This window comes from Tachysurus vachellii, chromosome 12 (assembly GCF_030014155.1).
Source record: "Tachysurus vachellii isolate PV-2020 chromosome 12, HZAU_Pvac_v1, whole genome shotgun sequence".
Classification (NCBI taxonomy): domain Eukaryota; kingdom Metazoa; phylum Chordata; class Actinopteri; order Siluriformes; family Bagridae; genus Tachysurus; species Tachysurus vachellii.
The window spans coordinates 3,175,933-3,193,573 of record NC_083471.1 but is presented as its reverse complement, the minus strand read 5'-3'; the positions used below and the strand labels follow the sequence as shown (position 1 = coordinate 3,193,573).

The following is a 17,641-nucleotide window of genomic DNA, read 5'->3' as shown; positions in this document are numbered from 1 at the left end:
TCACACACACACACACACACACACACAGACTAGGCACACCTTACTAATCCTTGATGTCAGCTCTCTAATTATTTTGTTTTTGATCTCTTTGCTGGAAATTAACACACACATACACACACAGACACACACAACACGACCACATGATAAGCAGGGTATGTGAGTTAATTACCGTGCCGCTAGGTTTGAAGTTGTTTAATAGATCTAAGGAAACTTCCGTGACCCAGAGTCTTTTATTGCTTTACTGTGGCTCTGATCCTCTTACATAAGCTTGCAGTAATGAAGCCTGGAATATCTGAAGATTCCGTTTGTTAAATGTGGCTGTGTTTGACTCAAGTTAATTAGATTAACAGTTAGTCGTATTGTTTTTACTGGAGTTGATCAAAACTACAATTTCAAACTTATGTCTTTTTTTTTTAAACTGTTATACAGTCCCATTGTGAATAACGTAAAGAAGAAGTCAAGGCGACATTATTATTACTAGCGCAGTGTCACTGTTAGCAAGTCCCTTTTTTTCCTCACTCACAGGTTATCAGCAATATACTTGTCTTAATATGAGGAACTTTCCCAAAAAGCTATTAAGCACAGTTACAACATAGACTCAGCTTTACTAGTTTGCAATCTGTGGGTTGATGAGTGTGATGATGACGCATTCACGAAGCTTTGAAAGATGAAGCTTTTTGATCTGTCTCTCTGTCCCAACAGACAGTATATTCCATGAAGACCCGTACTGTAAGTCTGAGACGAGTCTGGTGGAGTTTAGTTTCCGTAACGGCCTGGTTCCTAATGGAAGTATGTGCAGCAGTCCGAGCGTAAGCTCCCTGAACCGCTCACAGACCTTTGTTCACTCATCACCCATGTCTTCAAGCCCTAGCATCCCTGGGAGTGAGCTCATGCGGTCTGACTACATCCCCAGCCAACGGCACTCGGCCATCATCCCTCCCTCCTACAGGCCCACACCAGAGTATGATGCTGTGATGCGGCAAAAACGCTGCCACCATCCAAACACACCTACCGTTGACTGTCACAGCCAGTCACTGCGCAGCCTCAACATCAGCAACACGTATGTTTACCGTCAACCGTCACTAGTGTACAGCCAGCCGGAAATGCGTGAGCAAGGCCCTTACCCTGCGCCCTATGGCGGGGGTGGAGGTCTTCAACCAGTATACGGACTTCATGCTGGACCCACCGTACCTCACCAGGGTCAGATGGTACATTCTATAACTGCTCAGCCGCAATGTAGTGCCGCTAATGGCATTTCGCATACCGTCAGCACGCCAGAGCTGGCCAACACTAAGCAACAAGTGATTAACCGGACTACCCATGTGTTTAGGAACCACCAGTCAAAACCTCCACCACCTTACACAGCATCCTTTAGGCCAGCTACCAGCACGCCAGATTTGGCGAGCCATCGGCAACGCTGCATTGGAGGATCTAGTCCGGAGCTGGTGACACGTAAAGTGCAGCTGTCTGTGAAAACATTCCAGCCAGACAGCTCAGCCGTGGTGCACCAGTCGTTACAGGAAATGAGTGAGCCGTTAACGGCCATGAAACACCGTTCCACACTTGCCAAACGCCACAGCATGGAAGTCGCAATGGTCCTTAAGGGAGCCAGTGTAGTCCCCTTGCCTCGGAGGAACACACTACGAGAGCAAGTGCCACCACTGATCCCTCCTCAGCAGGCACAAGTCCAACCTCCTCCACCACCTCAGCTGGCTGAGGTGCAAATGCCCGCCCAGAAATCCTCCAACCCTGACCCAACATACCAGCATCATCAAAAAACACTATCTAACGTCACCATGCTGATCCACAGCAGTGAGAGTGAAGAGGAAGAGGAGGACTATGCACCCGAGCTGGACGTCCACATACCAGGCCTGAACGAGGACATCAGTGCTCAACTGCAGGCAGCACTTGCTAACATTCCTAACAAACCTCCCCCCGAATACCCTGGACTGCGGTCCAGCAGCAACAACATCACACTCAGACACCACAACCAGGTACTTCATCCCCCATGATTGGTTACTGTTGCTATATAGGTAAAGCTTTCCAGTTTTAAGAGGACATAACTAACTAACTAACTAACCACATTTCAGCATACAAATTTAATGGTATTTAATCTGGTCTTCATGCTGTTGTGTTTGGATAAAGGATCGGAGCCGAGGTTCTCCAGAGGTGGTGCAGGTACAAACACAGGTTTACGCCCATGCAGGAGGGAACCGCGGGAGACAAAGTCCGAGCCGTGCAGAGCCAGTGTGTCTGAGCGGGGCGACTCTGGGACCGTCCATCTCTGAGCCGGACCTCACCAGTGTGAAGGAGAGGGTGAGGAAAGAACCGGTGAAAGAGAGACCTGTCTCAGAGATGTTTTCCATCGAGGACAGCATTGTGGAGAGAGAGATTGCTCAGAGGGTGAGAAAGACCTCTTTTTTCTCAGCTGCCACTTACAAACACACACACAGGTTTAAATATTTGTATATGTAATCCCAAGTCTGGATTAAATACAAAGATTATGTGAAGAATGAGCTCAAGGTACTGCAGAGTGTGTGTGTGTGTGTGTGTGTGTGTGTGTGTGTGTGTGTGTGGAGAATCATGTTGCAACTTGTGTGTGTGTGTTTTTGACACTCCCGTTACAGTGACATGTCTCTCCACACCCCACCGATCCATGATATTAACATCTCCATTATCCTTTATCCGTTTGTGCATGAGTGTACATGCACATGGCTGTTTGTGCACTGTGTGTGTGTGTGTATGTGTGTGTGTGTATGGGTGTGTGTTTTATTGAATGCAGTAGGTATTGATTCGAATGCAGTAGGTATTGATTTGAATGCAGTAGGTATTGATTCGAATGCAGTAGGTATTGATTCGAATGCAGTAGGTATTGATTCGAATGCAGTATGTGCCAAATCAAATGTAGGCGGTTCTGATTCAAATGCACTAGGTATCTAATCAAATGAGGTAGATAATCAATTGAATGTAATTGCTACTGAATCGAATGCAACTGATACTGAATCAAATGCAGTAGTTATTGAATCAAATGTAGTAGGTAATGAATCAAATGCAGTAGGTAATGAATCAAATGCAGTAGGTAATGAATAAAATGCAGAATGTAATTAATCACATGCAGTAGGTACAGAATCAAATGCAGTAGGTAATGAATCAAATGCAGTAGCTAATGAATCACATCCAGCGGGTACGGAATCAAATGTAGTAGATAATGAATTCGAGTGCAATCGATCCTGTATACTGTTTACTTAAATACAAATGGAACAGTTTTGTGTATTAGGGGCTTAGTGATTTTTTTAACTTACTCTATATTTAATAATACTTTTTTTCACTCTTCAGAGGCTTTTGATCAGAAAAATTACAGAATTATTATTTAGTTACTTCATTTGCTTGTTGCTTGTTAACTAAGGCATCACAAAATGGTGATACATGCCGTATGTAGTGCACTATAAAGCAACCGCCTGCACGCTGCAGCAAGAGGCCGACAAAACCAGAGGAATCAGGACAATAATCATTCCTGTGAACAGAAACATAAATGTAATGTATTTTTGGATCATGGATTTAAACGCAAGAAGATTAAGTTACTAAAATGTGTGTCCATATATGTTTACGTATGCCTGAATTTTGGATCATAAATAATGTGTAAATAATAATTTACCTTCCTGTTGGTTTGGCCACTAAAAGGGGCGGAGCCTAACCCTTTAAAAAGGGAACCAAGTCTTATTTGGGTTGGCGAGTAGTGGATTGTAATGTGGATACACCAGAGGTGCTGCAAGCCAGTATTTATTAAAAGCTGTTTAAAGGGGCATCTTTTGTTTTATTTATTTATTTATTTGTTTGTTTATTTATTTATTGCTCGCACCTGTAAATATTCCAACATCACTGGACTTTTCCCTACCACCTGGCACCTAAGTGCTGCTGGAGCCTGAGCCTGTTCTTGTGAACCTCCTGGATCAAAAAAAAATAATAATTATATTACATAACTAATAAAACTCTCTAACAATTCGATCCTGTGATAATTGTGTCACTTCCTGTCATCATTAATATTATGAAAATGGTTATATAAAAAATGGATTTAATTCATTGTTACTGCATGTTGCAATTCAGAGCCAACAGAAGACTAATATTACTGTGCTTGGTGACTGGTGGCCATGTCTGTATGTCTATAACTGTGACCATACGTAATGGTCATGTAGAGGGAAAGAAATGACATATTTAACCACGTCATCCCTCTTTTACTGTATATGATAATATATTGTAACTCGCATTATTATCCATGCCCAGCTTGTTTTTTATGGTTATGTTAGAAATGACAGCTGGTTTCTTCTCTTTCACAAAGACTCTGGAGAGGCAGAAGATGTCTGTGGACTCAGTGAAGAGGCCTCTGATGATGGCCACCCTGAACGGACTCTATGTGAGCCGCATGCCTGTGCCAGAAAGCCCACGTGAGGACGTCTCTACCAAAGCCAACACGGACGAGATGGTGAGAGAGAGATTTATTGTTTTAGATTATTTATAACAAAATGGTCCTGAAGTTGACTTGAGATGAAAGACCAAATATACCAAACTTTATATAAGTTAAAGATAAAACCTTTAGGAGCTTCTAGAGCATTAAACAGGTTCCTGGTACATGTTGCTATAGCAACATGGGCAGGTGGAAGTCGCTTTACCAACTTGAAACATATTTGTATGAAATGAAACTTTGTCATGACTCTGGACACGCTCACATTTAGCCACCAAAGGTTACTGTCACTCATGTCTCCAGCTCTTGCTGAAAATGTTCACTCTGTAGTCACTTTTTCTCTGCGAGACACTGCATGTGAATGCAGCGTCAGTAAGTAAGTAAGTAAGTCAGAATTTGGAGTAAATAAGTTTTTAGTTACTTATTATTTTTTTACAAAAAGTCTCCAATGTCAGCACTTTGTACCATTTCATACATTTTGTGTGTGTGTATGTGTGTCAGTGTAAACATCTGGAGCTGAGGTTGGAGGAGGAGCGGCTCTTCTCCGAATACGAGCAGATGCTTAAAAAAAGACCAGAGTGTAACCTGGCCACGGCCACGCTTCCCGACAACGCAGAGAGGAACCGGTTCCGTGACGTTGTTCCTTACGAGGACAACCGTGTAGAGCTGGTCCCAAACAAAGAGAACAACACGGGCTACATTAACGCCTCCCACATCAAGGTAAGTTCCACGTCACCGCGCTGTAGCCGTCGCAGACTGACCACTTCTCAAAACACGCAGCTGAGAAGCAGGCTCGGGAAATACAAATAAACAAACTCGAGGAGTTTTAAAAATAAAAACGGGCAAATCTCCATGGAATGTCTAAAGCCTCTCAAACCGCTGGAATTACACGCTGCTGTTCCAAATGTCCCCTGGGAGCCCTGTTCCCTCTTTAACTTTAGATCTGCTGTTGTGAGCCAAACATCACTCTGAACTTTCTGTTCCGAGCTTTGCTCTTTCTCTGAGCTTTATTTTTCCAGACAGAATATTCAGAACATTTGCATTTTCTTTTTAAATCTTTTTGAACATATACATAGCAGATAGCTGATCCGCAGAGTAAAAGTTAGTCGTGTATCCAGATATAAGTGAAGAAATTTCTTCCACAAGTGAAGAAAACTTAAATGAAATGAATGAATAATTAACACATCCTTCTCCTCATCCTGTCTTTGTTTCTCTTGTGCACCTGTAGATGCTGATCAGAGGGGAGGAGTGGCATTACATCGCCACACAGGGACCTCTTCCCAACACCTGCCACGATTTCTGGCAGATGGTCTGGGAGCAAGGGGTGAATGTGATTGCCATGGTTACGGCAGAGGAGGTACACAGCATTCATGCATTATGTCTTTTATTAGTAAATACGTTATTAAAATGTATTCTTAATAAATATTGTGTATAATGTAAACTGAGAGCTTTTCACGCCTTCACAGGAGGGAGGTCGTTCTAAGAGTCACAGATACTGGCCCAAACTCGGCTCCAAGCACAACTCGGCCACCCACGGCAAGTTTAAGGTCACCACCAAATTCCGTACAGACTCAGGTTGCTACGCAACGACAGGGTTAAAGGTCAAGCACCTTCTCTCTGGTCAGGAGCGCACTGTGTGGCACCTACAGTACACCGACTGGCCCGACCACGGCTGCCCCGAATACGTGCAAGGCTTCCTGGGTGAGCAAATCTTCATGGACGTCCTTTTAAGTTTCCATAATGCGCATTTTGTCCTTTGTGTTGTTTCCCAGCTCCCTCTTCTGACCAGTTTTCACACTTTCCCCGCTTCAGCTTACCTGGAAGAGATCCAGTCTGTGCGGCGTCACACTAACAGCATGCTGGACGCCTCAAAGAACCCGAAGCCGCCGGTGGTGATTCACTGCAGCGCCGGAGTCGGACGCACCGGAGTCGTCATTCTTACCGAGCTCATGATCAGCTGCCTGGAGCACAACGAGGTAACACGCTGTTAGAGGAAAATAATCAATAATCACCTCACTGTTGAGGATTCTCCATTCTCTTATTCTTTTATTGTTACACATGTAATGTCATGGACATGTCTGTGTAACAAGTTAGTTCACCGTATCACTTACGTTATAGCAGCTATAAACATATATACCTTTATCTCTATGGAATTTAATCAAACATACAAACAAAACAAAGCAAAAGCCTTTTATGTCACAAAGTGGAAACTCCTCCATCATGAAGTCCTTTAGGGTAAATTGAGGACTCTCTCTCTCTCTCTCTCTCTCTCTCTCTCTCTCTCTCTCTCTCTCTCTCTCTCTCTCTCTCTCTCTCTCTCTCTCTCTCTCTCTCTCTCTCTCTCTCTCTCTCTCTCTCTCTCTCTCTCTCTCTCTCTCTCTCTCTCTCTCTCTCTCTCTCTCTCTCTCTCTCAGAGGGTGGAGGTCCCGGGGATGCTAAATCGCTTGAGACAGCAGAGGATGATGATGGTTCAGACCGTCGCTCAGTACAAGTTTGTGTATCAGGTTTTGATCCAGTTTTTGAAGAACACCAGACTCATCTGAGTCAGACTGTGTGTGTGTACAGTATATAGATAAATGTGTGTATGTGTGTGTGTGTGTGTCCTAAATCGCCACCTTCAGCTTAAAGTGCATGACACTCAGGCTGAAGCACTCGTCATTGGAGAAAAAGGACCAACATAATTCCTAACAGAACATTCTGTCTTCGGTAAACGAGTGGAGAAACACCTGTATTATGATTCTTAATTATTATTATTATTATTATTATTATTATTATTGTTATTATTATTGTTATTATTATATTTTTTGTTCATGGCACCTCTCCGTTAGGGTTCCTTGTCTTATATTATCTTGTAGCTACACCTGCTCTTAGCATGATGGAAGTTCTGCTCGAATGATTTTGGGATTTGGTTCACTGAGGTGAATTTCTCTAAATGAAATCATGACTACGTTAAATATGTAAAGTAAATATATATATATTTGAATTCCATACTGTATTTTCCAGACTATAAGTTACACTTTCATACATAACACACAGAATGTCCATCTTCTTAGACTGCATTAATATATGAAGTAAGGAATAAAACACTGGAGGCTGTGAACTTACAGGAAAATAATCAACAACACAATGCTACTGATTCCTGTTCACTTACAGCGCATCCTGATGAGACGTTTTATTCCTCTTATACCGCATATGCTTACGATTATTTTATTTATTAAAGACCAACAACTTGTACTTTCACATTTATACAGATACAAAACAAAAGTTTGTGCACCCTTGGTCAACTTCTCTATGTTGTTAAAAATAAATAAATGTGCTGTGCAAAGGTTTACACACCCTTCTCATTTAATATACATTAACATTTGCAGAAAATAAAAGTCTTCTATTAAATACTTTGATGCAGATGATCATTTCACTTCAATATGTCATGTGGAGGGGGTGCACAAACTTTTGCATAGAATAGTCTAATGGTCTAAGAGTCACAACTGCCTTATAATGTCATTTAACTAACATGAAGAATTTAGGCTTCTGTTATAAACTGACACCGTAGCTGTCGTCTGTTCACGGCAACCTATAGTCCGGAGAATACGGTATATTTTGTACAGATCAAGTTTCGTGAGCACGTTTTGATATTGAATTTTTTATTTATTGTTCTTCTTGTTGTCACCCCGTAGTTCTTGTTAACCCGGTGTGCAGGTGAACATAAGCTTAATTCTAGTTTATTTTATTATGTTCATGTCGTTTATTTTACAGATTTTGTCTTTAAAAGCAGCTTGTTTTTATTTTTGATGTTGATTACGGACAGAAAATCAACACCAAGACACCAGACACCACTTCCTGGAATCCACCAAACCTATCAGGAATTAGAATTTTTTTTTTTTAAATCAAAACAAACTATTTCAGCACAAATAAATAAACAAACAAATAAATAAATAGATGCTATTCCCCCCCACACCCCCACCCCCCATTGCATAACACCGCAGGGTTTGTTTTTCTGTTGTATATTTTTGGTTTGAATCCACACACCTAACACACACTACAGTATCGTACAGTAAGTCGTTTGTAATGTACATGTAAAATTGAAGGCTGCATTAATGTACAACTTGACAGTATGTATATTTGTGTTTGAACTTTCCTCTGTGCTGGAACTCTGCAGCCATTAATTCATCGAGCACTAAGAACGTTCATCGCATTCGGCACCTAAGTCCGGTTTTGTTGTTGTTTAACGTTCTTTTTGTCATATTTCTTTCTTTTCATTGCTGTAAATATCCTGTGTAGAGAAATTGAGCCACATTTCTAATATCGTCCCTTTGCAGTGCACTAGTTGAAGTGCCCTAGGCCAGTATATTAGTGCCTTACTGTTCTATTCTACTCTATTCTACTCTATTCTGTTCTACTTTCCTCTACTCTATTCAGCTCTACTGTATTCTATCCTTCTAGATTCTAATCATTTCTGTTCTGTTCTCCTCTATTCTACTCCACACTATTCTACTCTGTTCAATTCTACTCCATTCTACTCTACTTTATTCTCTTCTCTTCTCTTCTCTTCTCTTCTCTTCTCTTCTCTTCTCTTCTCTTCTCTTCTCTTTTCTCTTCTCTTCTCTTCTCTTTACTCCACATTTCAGCTCCAAACTGCAACTCTACATGTTTGAGGACCAATGATTGGGTCACTCGTTGCTTCTTCGTCGCTGTATATCAGATATATATTTTGAGTACAAATTTTTGAAGATGCTAAAAGAAAATGATGCAACTAATCTGTAAATCTCTGTTAGCTTACATCATTATGAAAGTTTTACATTTCTATACGACTTGGTACTATTAAATACCGTAAAACAGAAAACTATGCATGTTTTTTTTTTTAGATATATATTTTACTTGTATATAAGTATACACATGGAAAGTATAAGCTTCAGTTAGCTGTTGTATTCGTAATCCGTGTTTCGTTTTTTTTTAAACACAATGACAGTATTTTTTCTACGATGCATTCCAGTCTGTCTCTGCAGGTATTCTTTTTTTTTTCTTGCTCATTCCACTTGTTATTAATTACCAAAATTACAACATTTCCAAATTTCTACTTAATTATGTACATATATTTTGTTTATGCTCCGTTTTTCTAAAATGATAACTTTTTTTCAGAACTGTTATACTTGCCTTATTATACAATAAAGCATTATTTTCTCAGTCTTGTCCAAAAGTCTGAATGTATATAAACATAAATCTACATATTTTGCCTTGTTTTGTCTAAAAACACACTTTTGCACTCAGCATTAAATCATATATTTACAACCGTTATATAGTTTATAGGTGTAGGTGGAATTAAAAAAATACCACCAACATTTCCACCCAAATTAGAAAGTTATATAATTGTATAGTGGAAATAAATGAGATATTTAAGATAAAATGAGATTAAATTAATCATGATAACAGCAAGATATTTACTAGTCACATTTATTTGCATTTCGTGGTTTCATAGCATTTTTTAAAACAAATAGACAGAAAGGAAAAACAAGAGCCCAGATATAAGAATAGCTTTGAAAAAAAATTCTTGGCTTATATTTATAGATAAAAAAAAACACTAACAAATAAAAATTTTAATTACATTTAATCTTAAGTTACGTAAATTTAAGCTGTAGTTACGTAACTCATATTTATTTTGCGAATATTCCAAAATCTGATTTGTGTGACAATAATGAATTAAAACCTTAATTGTTATTGTTGCTTTATACAATGAGAAATCTTTTATTTTCTGAAAGAATTTAAGTCCCAATGTATAACTGAAACCTAATTCTTAAATCGTAGAAGAAAAAAAAAATTAAATAATTAGAAGTCAGAAAGTAAAAGTAAGATGACGTGAAAGTTAGAGTTTTTAAAACAGGAAGTATGTGGAAATTATTGTGTATATAAGGTGTTTTATGTGTAATCTAAGTAGTTTTTTCCCACTGGAGGATTTAGTAAAATGTATACATACACTGCTCGATAACAAACCTGCATTCACACTAGCAAGTAACGAGTAGCTCACATTGCTTGTATTTTATAGTTTGTCTTGTGTGGGTAAATAGCGACTGCTAGTCTCGTCCTCTGTGTAGCTTTGTTTTGTATTTTTCACGTTTCAATGAGAATACAAGTTGCTATAAACCGCTTCTAAATCTTCCAAGTTAAAGACAAATTTAAGAACATGTCCATCAATCAATAAAATAAAAATAGTTTTTCTGTTTTCCATGTTACGTGCTAGAATTTGTCTTAGCAATGCTGTAGCTAGCTAAGTACACTCACCAGAGGTGCCAATGTATTTAAATTCATATGGTAAGACTGTATGCTTTGTATGTATTTTGTGTATTGATTATATACTGTGAAATGTCTCAAGTGTGCTTGCTACTTCCTTCTCCTTCTCCTTGTTTTGTTTTTCCACTTGTCCTGGCTCATCAAGGACACTTGTCCTGGCTCATCAAGGACACTTGTCCTGGTTCATCAAGTTGCATAGAAAACTTGTTTAAACTGGTGCAAACTGCTAATAATCACCGAGGTCATCCTGGAAGATGATGGACACGGCAAGTAGCCTTGTCAAGAGAATATCCTTGGTCTCACTGGTAAGAACTTTTCAAATTCAAAACCCAAAAAGGGCCATAGTGGTCTTGTATCATGCCTTCAATGTTTATTTTCAGTAATCAGCCTCTAATTAGAAGAAATGTATAGAGCTACATTTTGAATTTATGCTAAATGCTAACTAGGTTAGCTAGTGTTATAAGGGAGAACTGTGAACATGATCGAAAAAAAAAAAACACTCACAACTCTAAGTATTAAGTAACTCTGAGTAACACTAAGCTACTCCTTTAATCGAGTATGATTTTTAGTACTCTTTCGACCCCAGTTTAGGAGTTGATGAACTTTTAAAACTGTCTCCAGGTCTAGAGATGAAATTCTCTGCTCTAAAGAATATGTACTGAAAAAAAAAAAAAAAAAGAAAAATCAGCTCTTTAATTCACACTTGAATGTTTTAGTGGGTGTGTTTATTTTTGGTGTGTGTTGATCTCTTTCTGCAGTTCCTTTACATAAACATGGTCCTTTCCATGAACAACCTCCATAATGGATAAAGCCTAAAAACACACACACACCACACACACACACACACACACACACACACACAAAAGGCAAAAAATTAAAAAAAAAAAAACCTGCAAATATTAAAGCTGCAGTATGTAATTTTTCAAGATACAATTAAAAAAGCAATCATTAAAAATCATATAAATTGAATTTATATACAACTGAGTACACTACCTTTTTGAGGGCATTGGTTCCTGCAGAGATTCTGTCCAGAACCATGTAGAGTCTCCCCAGCTTCAGATACATTGAGGCAATGTTCAAGGAGTAGGCTGGATACAACTGCCTGCACAGAATATACTGTTACTGATAGTTTAAGTCCTTTGAAGCAGTTTTTATTATAGGTAATATTAAAACATAGACAATTATAGACACCAAGAGACCTTTGGGAAAGTTGGACACAATTCTACAACCATTATGCTTCACACTGGCGCACCAACCTGAACGGCTTTATGACTTTCTCTCCGTAGTTCACGGCGCCATCATAATCCTCCATGTACATACACACTCCCATGGCCTGATACATCATGTGCAACACGTAGACGTTAGATTCCTCAAACGTGGAACTCATTTTGTCCATGCTGAGCTCACACATCTCCAGTAGCTCTGCAGGGGGTGCTCAGGAGTCAAGAAGATACAACACACAAACTAGTTGCCTCAAAAGCTCTTAACAGCATCTATATCAGTACATAATGTCCGTCTGTCCGAGTGCCCTCTTTTAGAGCTTTATTTTATATCATAATGATTAAGATGTAATTTGGGGACAAGAAAAAGGATATTTTTATCCTGTTTGGCCCGTCTGAAGTCTTCAATGGAATTTCTTGCGTAACGAAGCATTTCCCTGACCTCCTCTGAGCGAGGTTCTTCACCATTCACCTTTCTCAGCTTCAGTTTTACACTGTCCTATAACACACACACACACACACACAAATAGAGACATACAGTCAGTCAGTCATTAAAAAGATGTTGTTTAAAGGTTTCCTGTTATTCAGAGAAAGAGTGATAAATCCTCTTCCTATACAGTAAATACTTCACTGGCTCCAATTCCACTCCAATAAGCAACAGTTCATTTGTATCCTGCTTTATTCTAAGGGTTAGTACCATGTGCTTTACTCTGTGTGGTCCCTGGTTCAAGGCTTCATGTCGAGTTTTAGACGTGCTTTGTGCTGATGATTTAGACGATAGTCCAATAAGCTGTCATAGTAGATGTCCTGTGATAGTATATTGGTTTGTTTCATGACTTTTTGTATGTGTAGTCCCTGATTTAAATCTCTGAGCTGAATTTTTCAAACTTCACAACCACTGGTCGCCAAAAGATCATGGTAAAATGAGATGGTGCAGCTTACATGATTGAGCACTGCCTCTGAGAGGTTGTTGGTTCAAGCCCTCCACCTGGGCTCAAAGATGGTGGACAAATTGCTAGAGAGGCTGATGGATGTAGGTGGGTGACAGAGGGTGTGATGGTTCTGGTTGAGTGACGCATATGTGAGACCCTATCCTGAGGGCTAGGGAGGCAGGAGTGAGGTGTGGGAAGTTGAGGGAAAAAAATATGATGTAATTGAAGGATTTCAAAAATTAGTTACATTTTTTTGCCTCTCTGTGCACTTTTGCCCTTTGTGGCCACTCTCCCCCACCACTCCTGTTCCACTCCATCAGACTGGACCTTTCACATCACACAACTTGGACAATTCAGACCACTTCCACACTGCTCCTCCTGAGCAACCATCACCTTCCACAAAGCTCATCCAGAACTGACTTAACCACGGAATCCTTTCATTTCATTAATTCTGAACCATCACTCCCACTATGTTTCGCTTTCCAAACCATCTTGACCTTCAGAACGTTCTGTATCACATGTTTAGAGATGTCACTCTGATATTGGGCCACACAATCTGAAGCTCTAAGAGAGGTTTGAACCTACAACCGCTCAAGCCAGAAGCAATGCTCATCCATGTGAGCTATACAGTACACTGTATATGCACTCACTCACTCACTCACTCACTCTCACTCATTTTCTACCGCTTATCCGAACTACCTCGGGTCACGGGGAGCCTGTGCCTATCTCAGGTGGCATCAGGCATCGAGGCAGGATACACCCTGGATGGAGTGCCAACCCATCGCAGGGCACACACACACTCTCATTCACTCACGCAATCACACACTATTGACAATTTTCCAGAGACGCCAATCAACCTACCATGCATGTCTTTGGACCGGGGGAGGAAACCGGAGTACCTGGAGGAAACCCCCGAGGCACGGGGAGAACATGCAAACTCCACACACACAAGGTGGAGGCGGGAATCGAACCCCCAACCCTGAAGGTGTGAGGTGAACGTGCTAACCACTAAGCCACCGTACCCCCCCACTGTATATGCAAATACACTGCAATAGAGACCTTTTCAACTTCATCTAATAACTTCAACTTCATCGCACATCAGGGTCCATAACAATAACCACTAAACCACAAACTAGCATGAAGCATGGTTGGCTTTTTGTGCTTCGGTCTTAATAAACAGCTGAATGCTTTTTAGCATTTAAGAGGAAGAGGAGCTGGTTGAGGTTCAACACTCATTAGTTCCATGAAGATTATTTAAACGGAAGGGGAGAGGGGATTGAGCAGGAGAGTGTTGAGAAGGTGGATGTGGAAACTGGTGCTGGAGGACCCAAAAAAGGTAGAGTTAAAGGTTTTACCCAAGTCACAAGATTATTAATGATAATTTATAGCCCCTGCAGTAGTGGCCCAAAATTGCCCTTCAACATACATTCTTAGCACTCAGCTTCAACTAACTACATTCACACTAGAGCAGGTGAGGTTAAGGGCCTTGCTCAAGGACCCAACATAGGTGCTGAGACATCTACATTGGGTCCTTGAGCAAGGCCCTTAACCTCACCTGCTCCAGGGGCACCGCACGATGGCTAACCCTGCGCTCTGACCCCAGGCTCATAATAGCCTGCTACAGTATGCTGCTCTATACAAACGAGCAGGTTGCTTTAAGCCTTTTATAGAGCAACCCAGAAGCCTCACACCAAATCTAGTGCACTAACCTCTATGCCATTGCAGGACAGGGGGTAGTTTTGCTTACTGGATTATTATCTTAATAAACAGATCAAATTGGGCCAGTGAAGTCTAACCCTAACCCCAGTGAAGTCTAAACAAAGAAAGACATTCAGACTTGAACCTGAGCTCAAACACATGAGACCCACTATAGCACAGATAATATTGCTTCCTTTTCCTTATTTTTTGCTTTAATAAATTCTTAACTAAGAGCTTCCCCACACGGCTTTGTACCAAGGACCTCACACACCAGAGGCAAGGACACAAACCCCTACACCACCAGGGACTGTGAGGTGCTGCTGCTTAGCAGTCTTTTGTCTTAATAAACAGCTCAAAGCTCACCAATGAACTGTTTATGGGAATATGATCTGCTTGAGGTTCAGTGGTTTTCAACTCCATGTAGATTCTCTGAGTAACAGGAGAGTGGACAGGGCAATGGAGTAGTGGGAAGAGAGATGTGTAAAATGATGTTAGATGACATAAATGAAGCAAAGGTAAGAGGTTTTTACAGCATTCCCAAGACTAAAACCTGCTATTTCTTGCCAGCAGTATTTTACCACAAAGTGAGGCTTATTGCATTTTTATCTTTTTAAATGACACCCACAAAACAAAAACATTGTTTTTTTTTAAATAAAAGCTTGTATAAGGATTGTGAAACCCCTAAATTAGATCTTTGTATTACAGCATCACATGTTTATCTTGCTAATGAAGAGTTACATCATTGTAAATGAGGTTATGGAGTTTATTGCTCTGTTATGCCTCCTTGTGGACAAACAGAGACTTGCGCTTTTTTCCAAATATAATTCTATTCCATTGCCACTTTAATTCAGAATAATGATTCATCTGGTTAGAAGCTTTATTTGTATGTGTGTGCTAATGCTAATTATGTCATTCTTATTATGGGCAAATATTTTTAAGGCTTTGGTTCCCACAGGGTCAGTGTGCTTATGTGTCGAGGTCCCCATAATGTTATAAAAACACACACCTTGGATTTGGTTCTGCATTCTTTGCAATCGCAGGTGAAGTAGTACGAGTCCCTGAGTCTCTCCATTCTGTCTTCTGTTGGGTAAAGTAAGTCGATGTAGCTGGTGAATATCTGCACAAACACACGCACACACACACACACACACACACACGCACACACACACAATGTTGCTCAAGTCATTTTAAGAAGAGCATCATTCTGTTACTTTAGGAATTTAATTAAAGTTAATTTTATTTGTATAGTGCTTTTTAACAAGGGACATAGTTGCGAAGCAGCTTTTAAAGAAGATAAAAAAAAAATAATTTAAATTTCTATTTATCCCTAATGAGTAAGTCAGAGGCAAAGAACCCTCCACCCAACCCCTCTTTGACCAGAATAAGCTGGCTGCGGTCTCACCTCCTCCTTAGGGCTGATATCCTTCACAGCTCGCACCTCTGCCAAGGTTCCTCTGTAGGTAACGATGACGTTGGGGCAGCAGCTGTGATTCATCAGTGCAACGCTGATGAAGAGAAACAGAGCGAGTGATGAAAGAACAGAATGATGAAAGAAGATGAAATGATGTGTTCATTGCGTGTAATAGTGAGTTCAAAGGGTTAAAAAAGTTAATCTACTTACTCTGGAAACAAAGCTGACCCGACGTGAGAGAGCTCCTCGTCTTCCACTGTGAAACCGTTACAGTGCACCTGTGTGTGTGTGTGTGTGTGTGTGTGTGAGAGAGAGAGAGAGAGAGAGAGAGAGAGAGAGAGAGAGAGAGAAAGAAAAATAGGAGACAGCCATGAGAACATTTTGTGCTTTAGGTTTAACAACAGGGGGGCACGGTGGCTTAGTGGTTAGCACGTTTGCCTCACACCTCCAGGGTTGGGGGTTCGATTCCCGCCTCCGCCTTGTGTGTGTGGAGTTTGCATGTCCTCCCCGTGCCTCGGGGGTTTCCTCCGGGTACTCCGGTTTCCTCCCCCGGTCCAAAGACATGCATGGTAGGTTGATTGGCATCTCTGGAAAATTGTCTGTAGTGTGTGATTGCGTGAGTGAATGAGTGTGTGTGTGTGTGTGCCCTGTGATGGGTTGGCACTCCGTCCAGGGTGTATCCTGCCTTGATGCCCGATGACGTCTGAGACACAGGCTCCCCGTGACCCGAGGTAGTTCGGATAAGCGGTAGAAAATGAGAGAGTGAGTGAGAGGTTTAACAACTCCACCTTTCCTGCGATTCTGAACATTTAAAACATCCAGCTGTACTTCTGAAGCTACAGTGTGATGTGATGGCAAGAGCTTTAGATGGAGAAAGAGAAAGAAAAAGAGAAAGCACTGTTCAGTGGGTGAAATCAGCCAGATGTGTACCTGAGCAAACAGAGTAAGCAGAGAATGGTGATCAGGGAAGTCCAGATGTTTGGAGTAGAAATGATGCAGTTCGGCAATGTCTGCCTCATTCATCTCCCTTTTCTCATTATCGAACTTATCCAGGTCTGAGAGAGAGAGAGAGAGAGAGAGAGAGAGAGAGAGAATGGGGGATGAGATTGTGCTTATGATTACTGCATGCAGAAACTACAGACGGTGCAGAAATGTTGAGACGCAGCAGTAAGTAGCAGCTCCAGCCTCCACTCCTACCACAGGTACAGTGCTGCTGCTGTCTACATTCATTCTGATTCATATATTTTCCTGTAGTGTGAATAAACAATCATAAACAACGAGCACTTGTGTTTTCTCATTGTAGGCAGCAACATCTGGGGGAGGAGAAAATGAGTATTTGGAAATAAAATAAAATAAAATAAAACAGTTTGTGTAAATTAATACTGAATGAATTTCTGAACTGAATGTTGAATGACATACTGAATTGAATGTTAAACTGAATACTGAATCGAATGCTGAATTGAATGGAATATTGACTGGAATGCTGAATGAAATTCTGAAAGGAATGTTGACTGGGATGAAGAATGGAATGAATTGCTGAATAGAATTAAATACTGAATGGAATCTTGAATTAAATACTGAATTAAATACTGTATGGAATCCTGAATTAAATAGAATGGAATCCTGAATGGAATCCTGA

At 40.5% G+C, this 17,641-nt stretch overlaps 2 protein-coding genes across 3 annotated transcripts in view; one reads left to right on the top strand and one right to left on the bottom strand.

Annotated features, from left to right (window-relative positions):
* The window catches only part of LOC132854542 (tyrosine-protein phosphatase non-receptor type 14-like), a 39,114-nt gene extending 29,474 nt beyond the window's left edge, over positions 1–9,640 (top strand). For both annotated transcript variants that reach the window (XM_060883014.1, XM_060883015.1), the window contains exons 13-20: positions 703–1,994; positions 2,146–2,403; positions 4,337–4,480; positions 4,961–5,179; positions 5,688–5,816; positions 5,926–6,160; positions 6,272–6,435; positions 6,874–9,640. In XM_060883014.1, coding sequence (XP_060738997.1) covers positions 703–1,994; positions 2,146–2,403; positions 4,337–4,480; positions 4,961–5,179; positions 5,688–5,816; positions 5,926–6,160; positions 6,272–6,435; positions 6,874–7,002 — 2,570 coding nt within the window. In that variant the 3' untranslated portion in view covers positions 7,003–9,640. The remainder of the gene's footprint in view (positions 1–702; positions 1,995–2,145; positions 2,404–4,336; positions 4,481–4,960; positions 5,180–5,687; positions 5,817–5,925; positions 6,161–6,271; positions 6,436–6,873) is intronic.
* Positions 9,641–11,449: 1,809 nt separating this feature from the next.
* smyd2b (SET and MYND domain containing 2b) overlaps positions 11,450–17,641 on the bottom strand; it is a 10,994-nt gene continuing 4,802 nt past the window's right edge. The window contains exons 5-12 of the mRNA XM_060883188.1: positions 16,933–17,057; positions 16,213–16,280; positions 15,994–16,096; positions 15,598–15,708; positions 12,337–12,460; positions 11,998–12,172; positions 11,735–11,843; positions 11,450–11,553 (exon numbers count right to left, since the gene is read on the bottom strand). Coding sequence (XP_060739171.1) covers positions 11,467–11,553; positions 11,735–11,843; positions 11,998–12,172; positions 12,337–12,460; positions 15,598–15,708; positions 15,994–16,096; positions 16,213–16,280; positions 16,933–17,057 — 902 coding nt within the window. The 3' untranslated portion in view covers positions 11,450–11,466. The remainder of the gene's footprint in view (positions 11,554–11,734; positions 11,844–11,997; positions 12,173–12,336; positions 12,461–15,597; positions 15,709–15,993; positions 16,097–16,212; positions 16,281–16,932; positions 17,058–17,641) is intronic.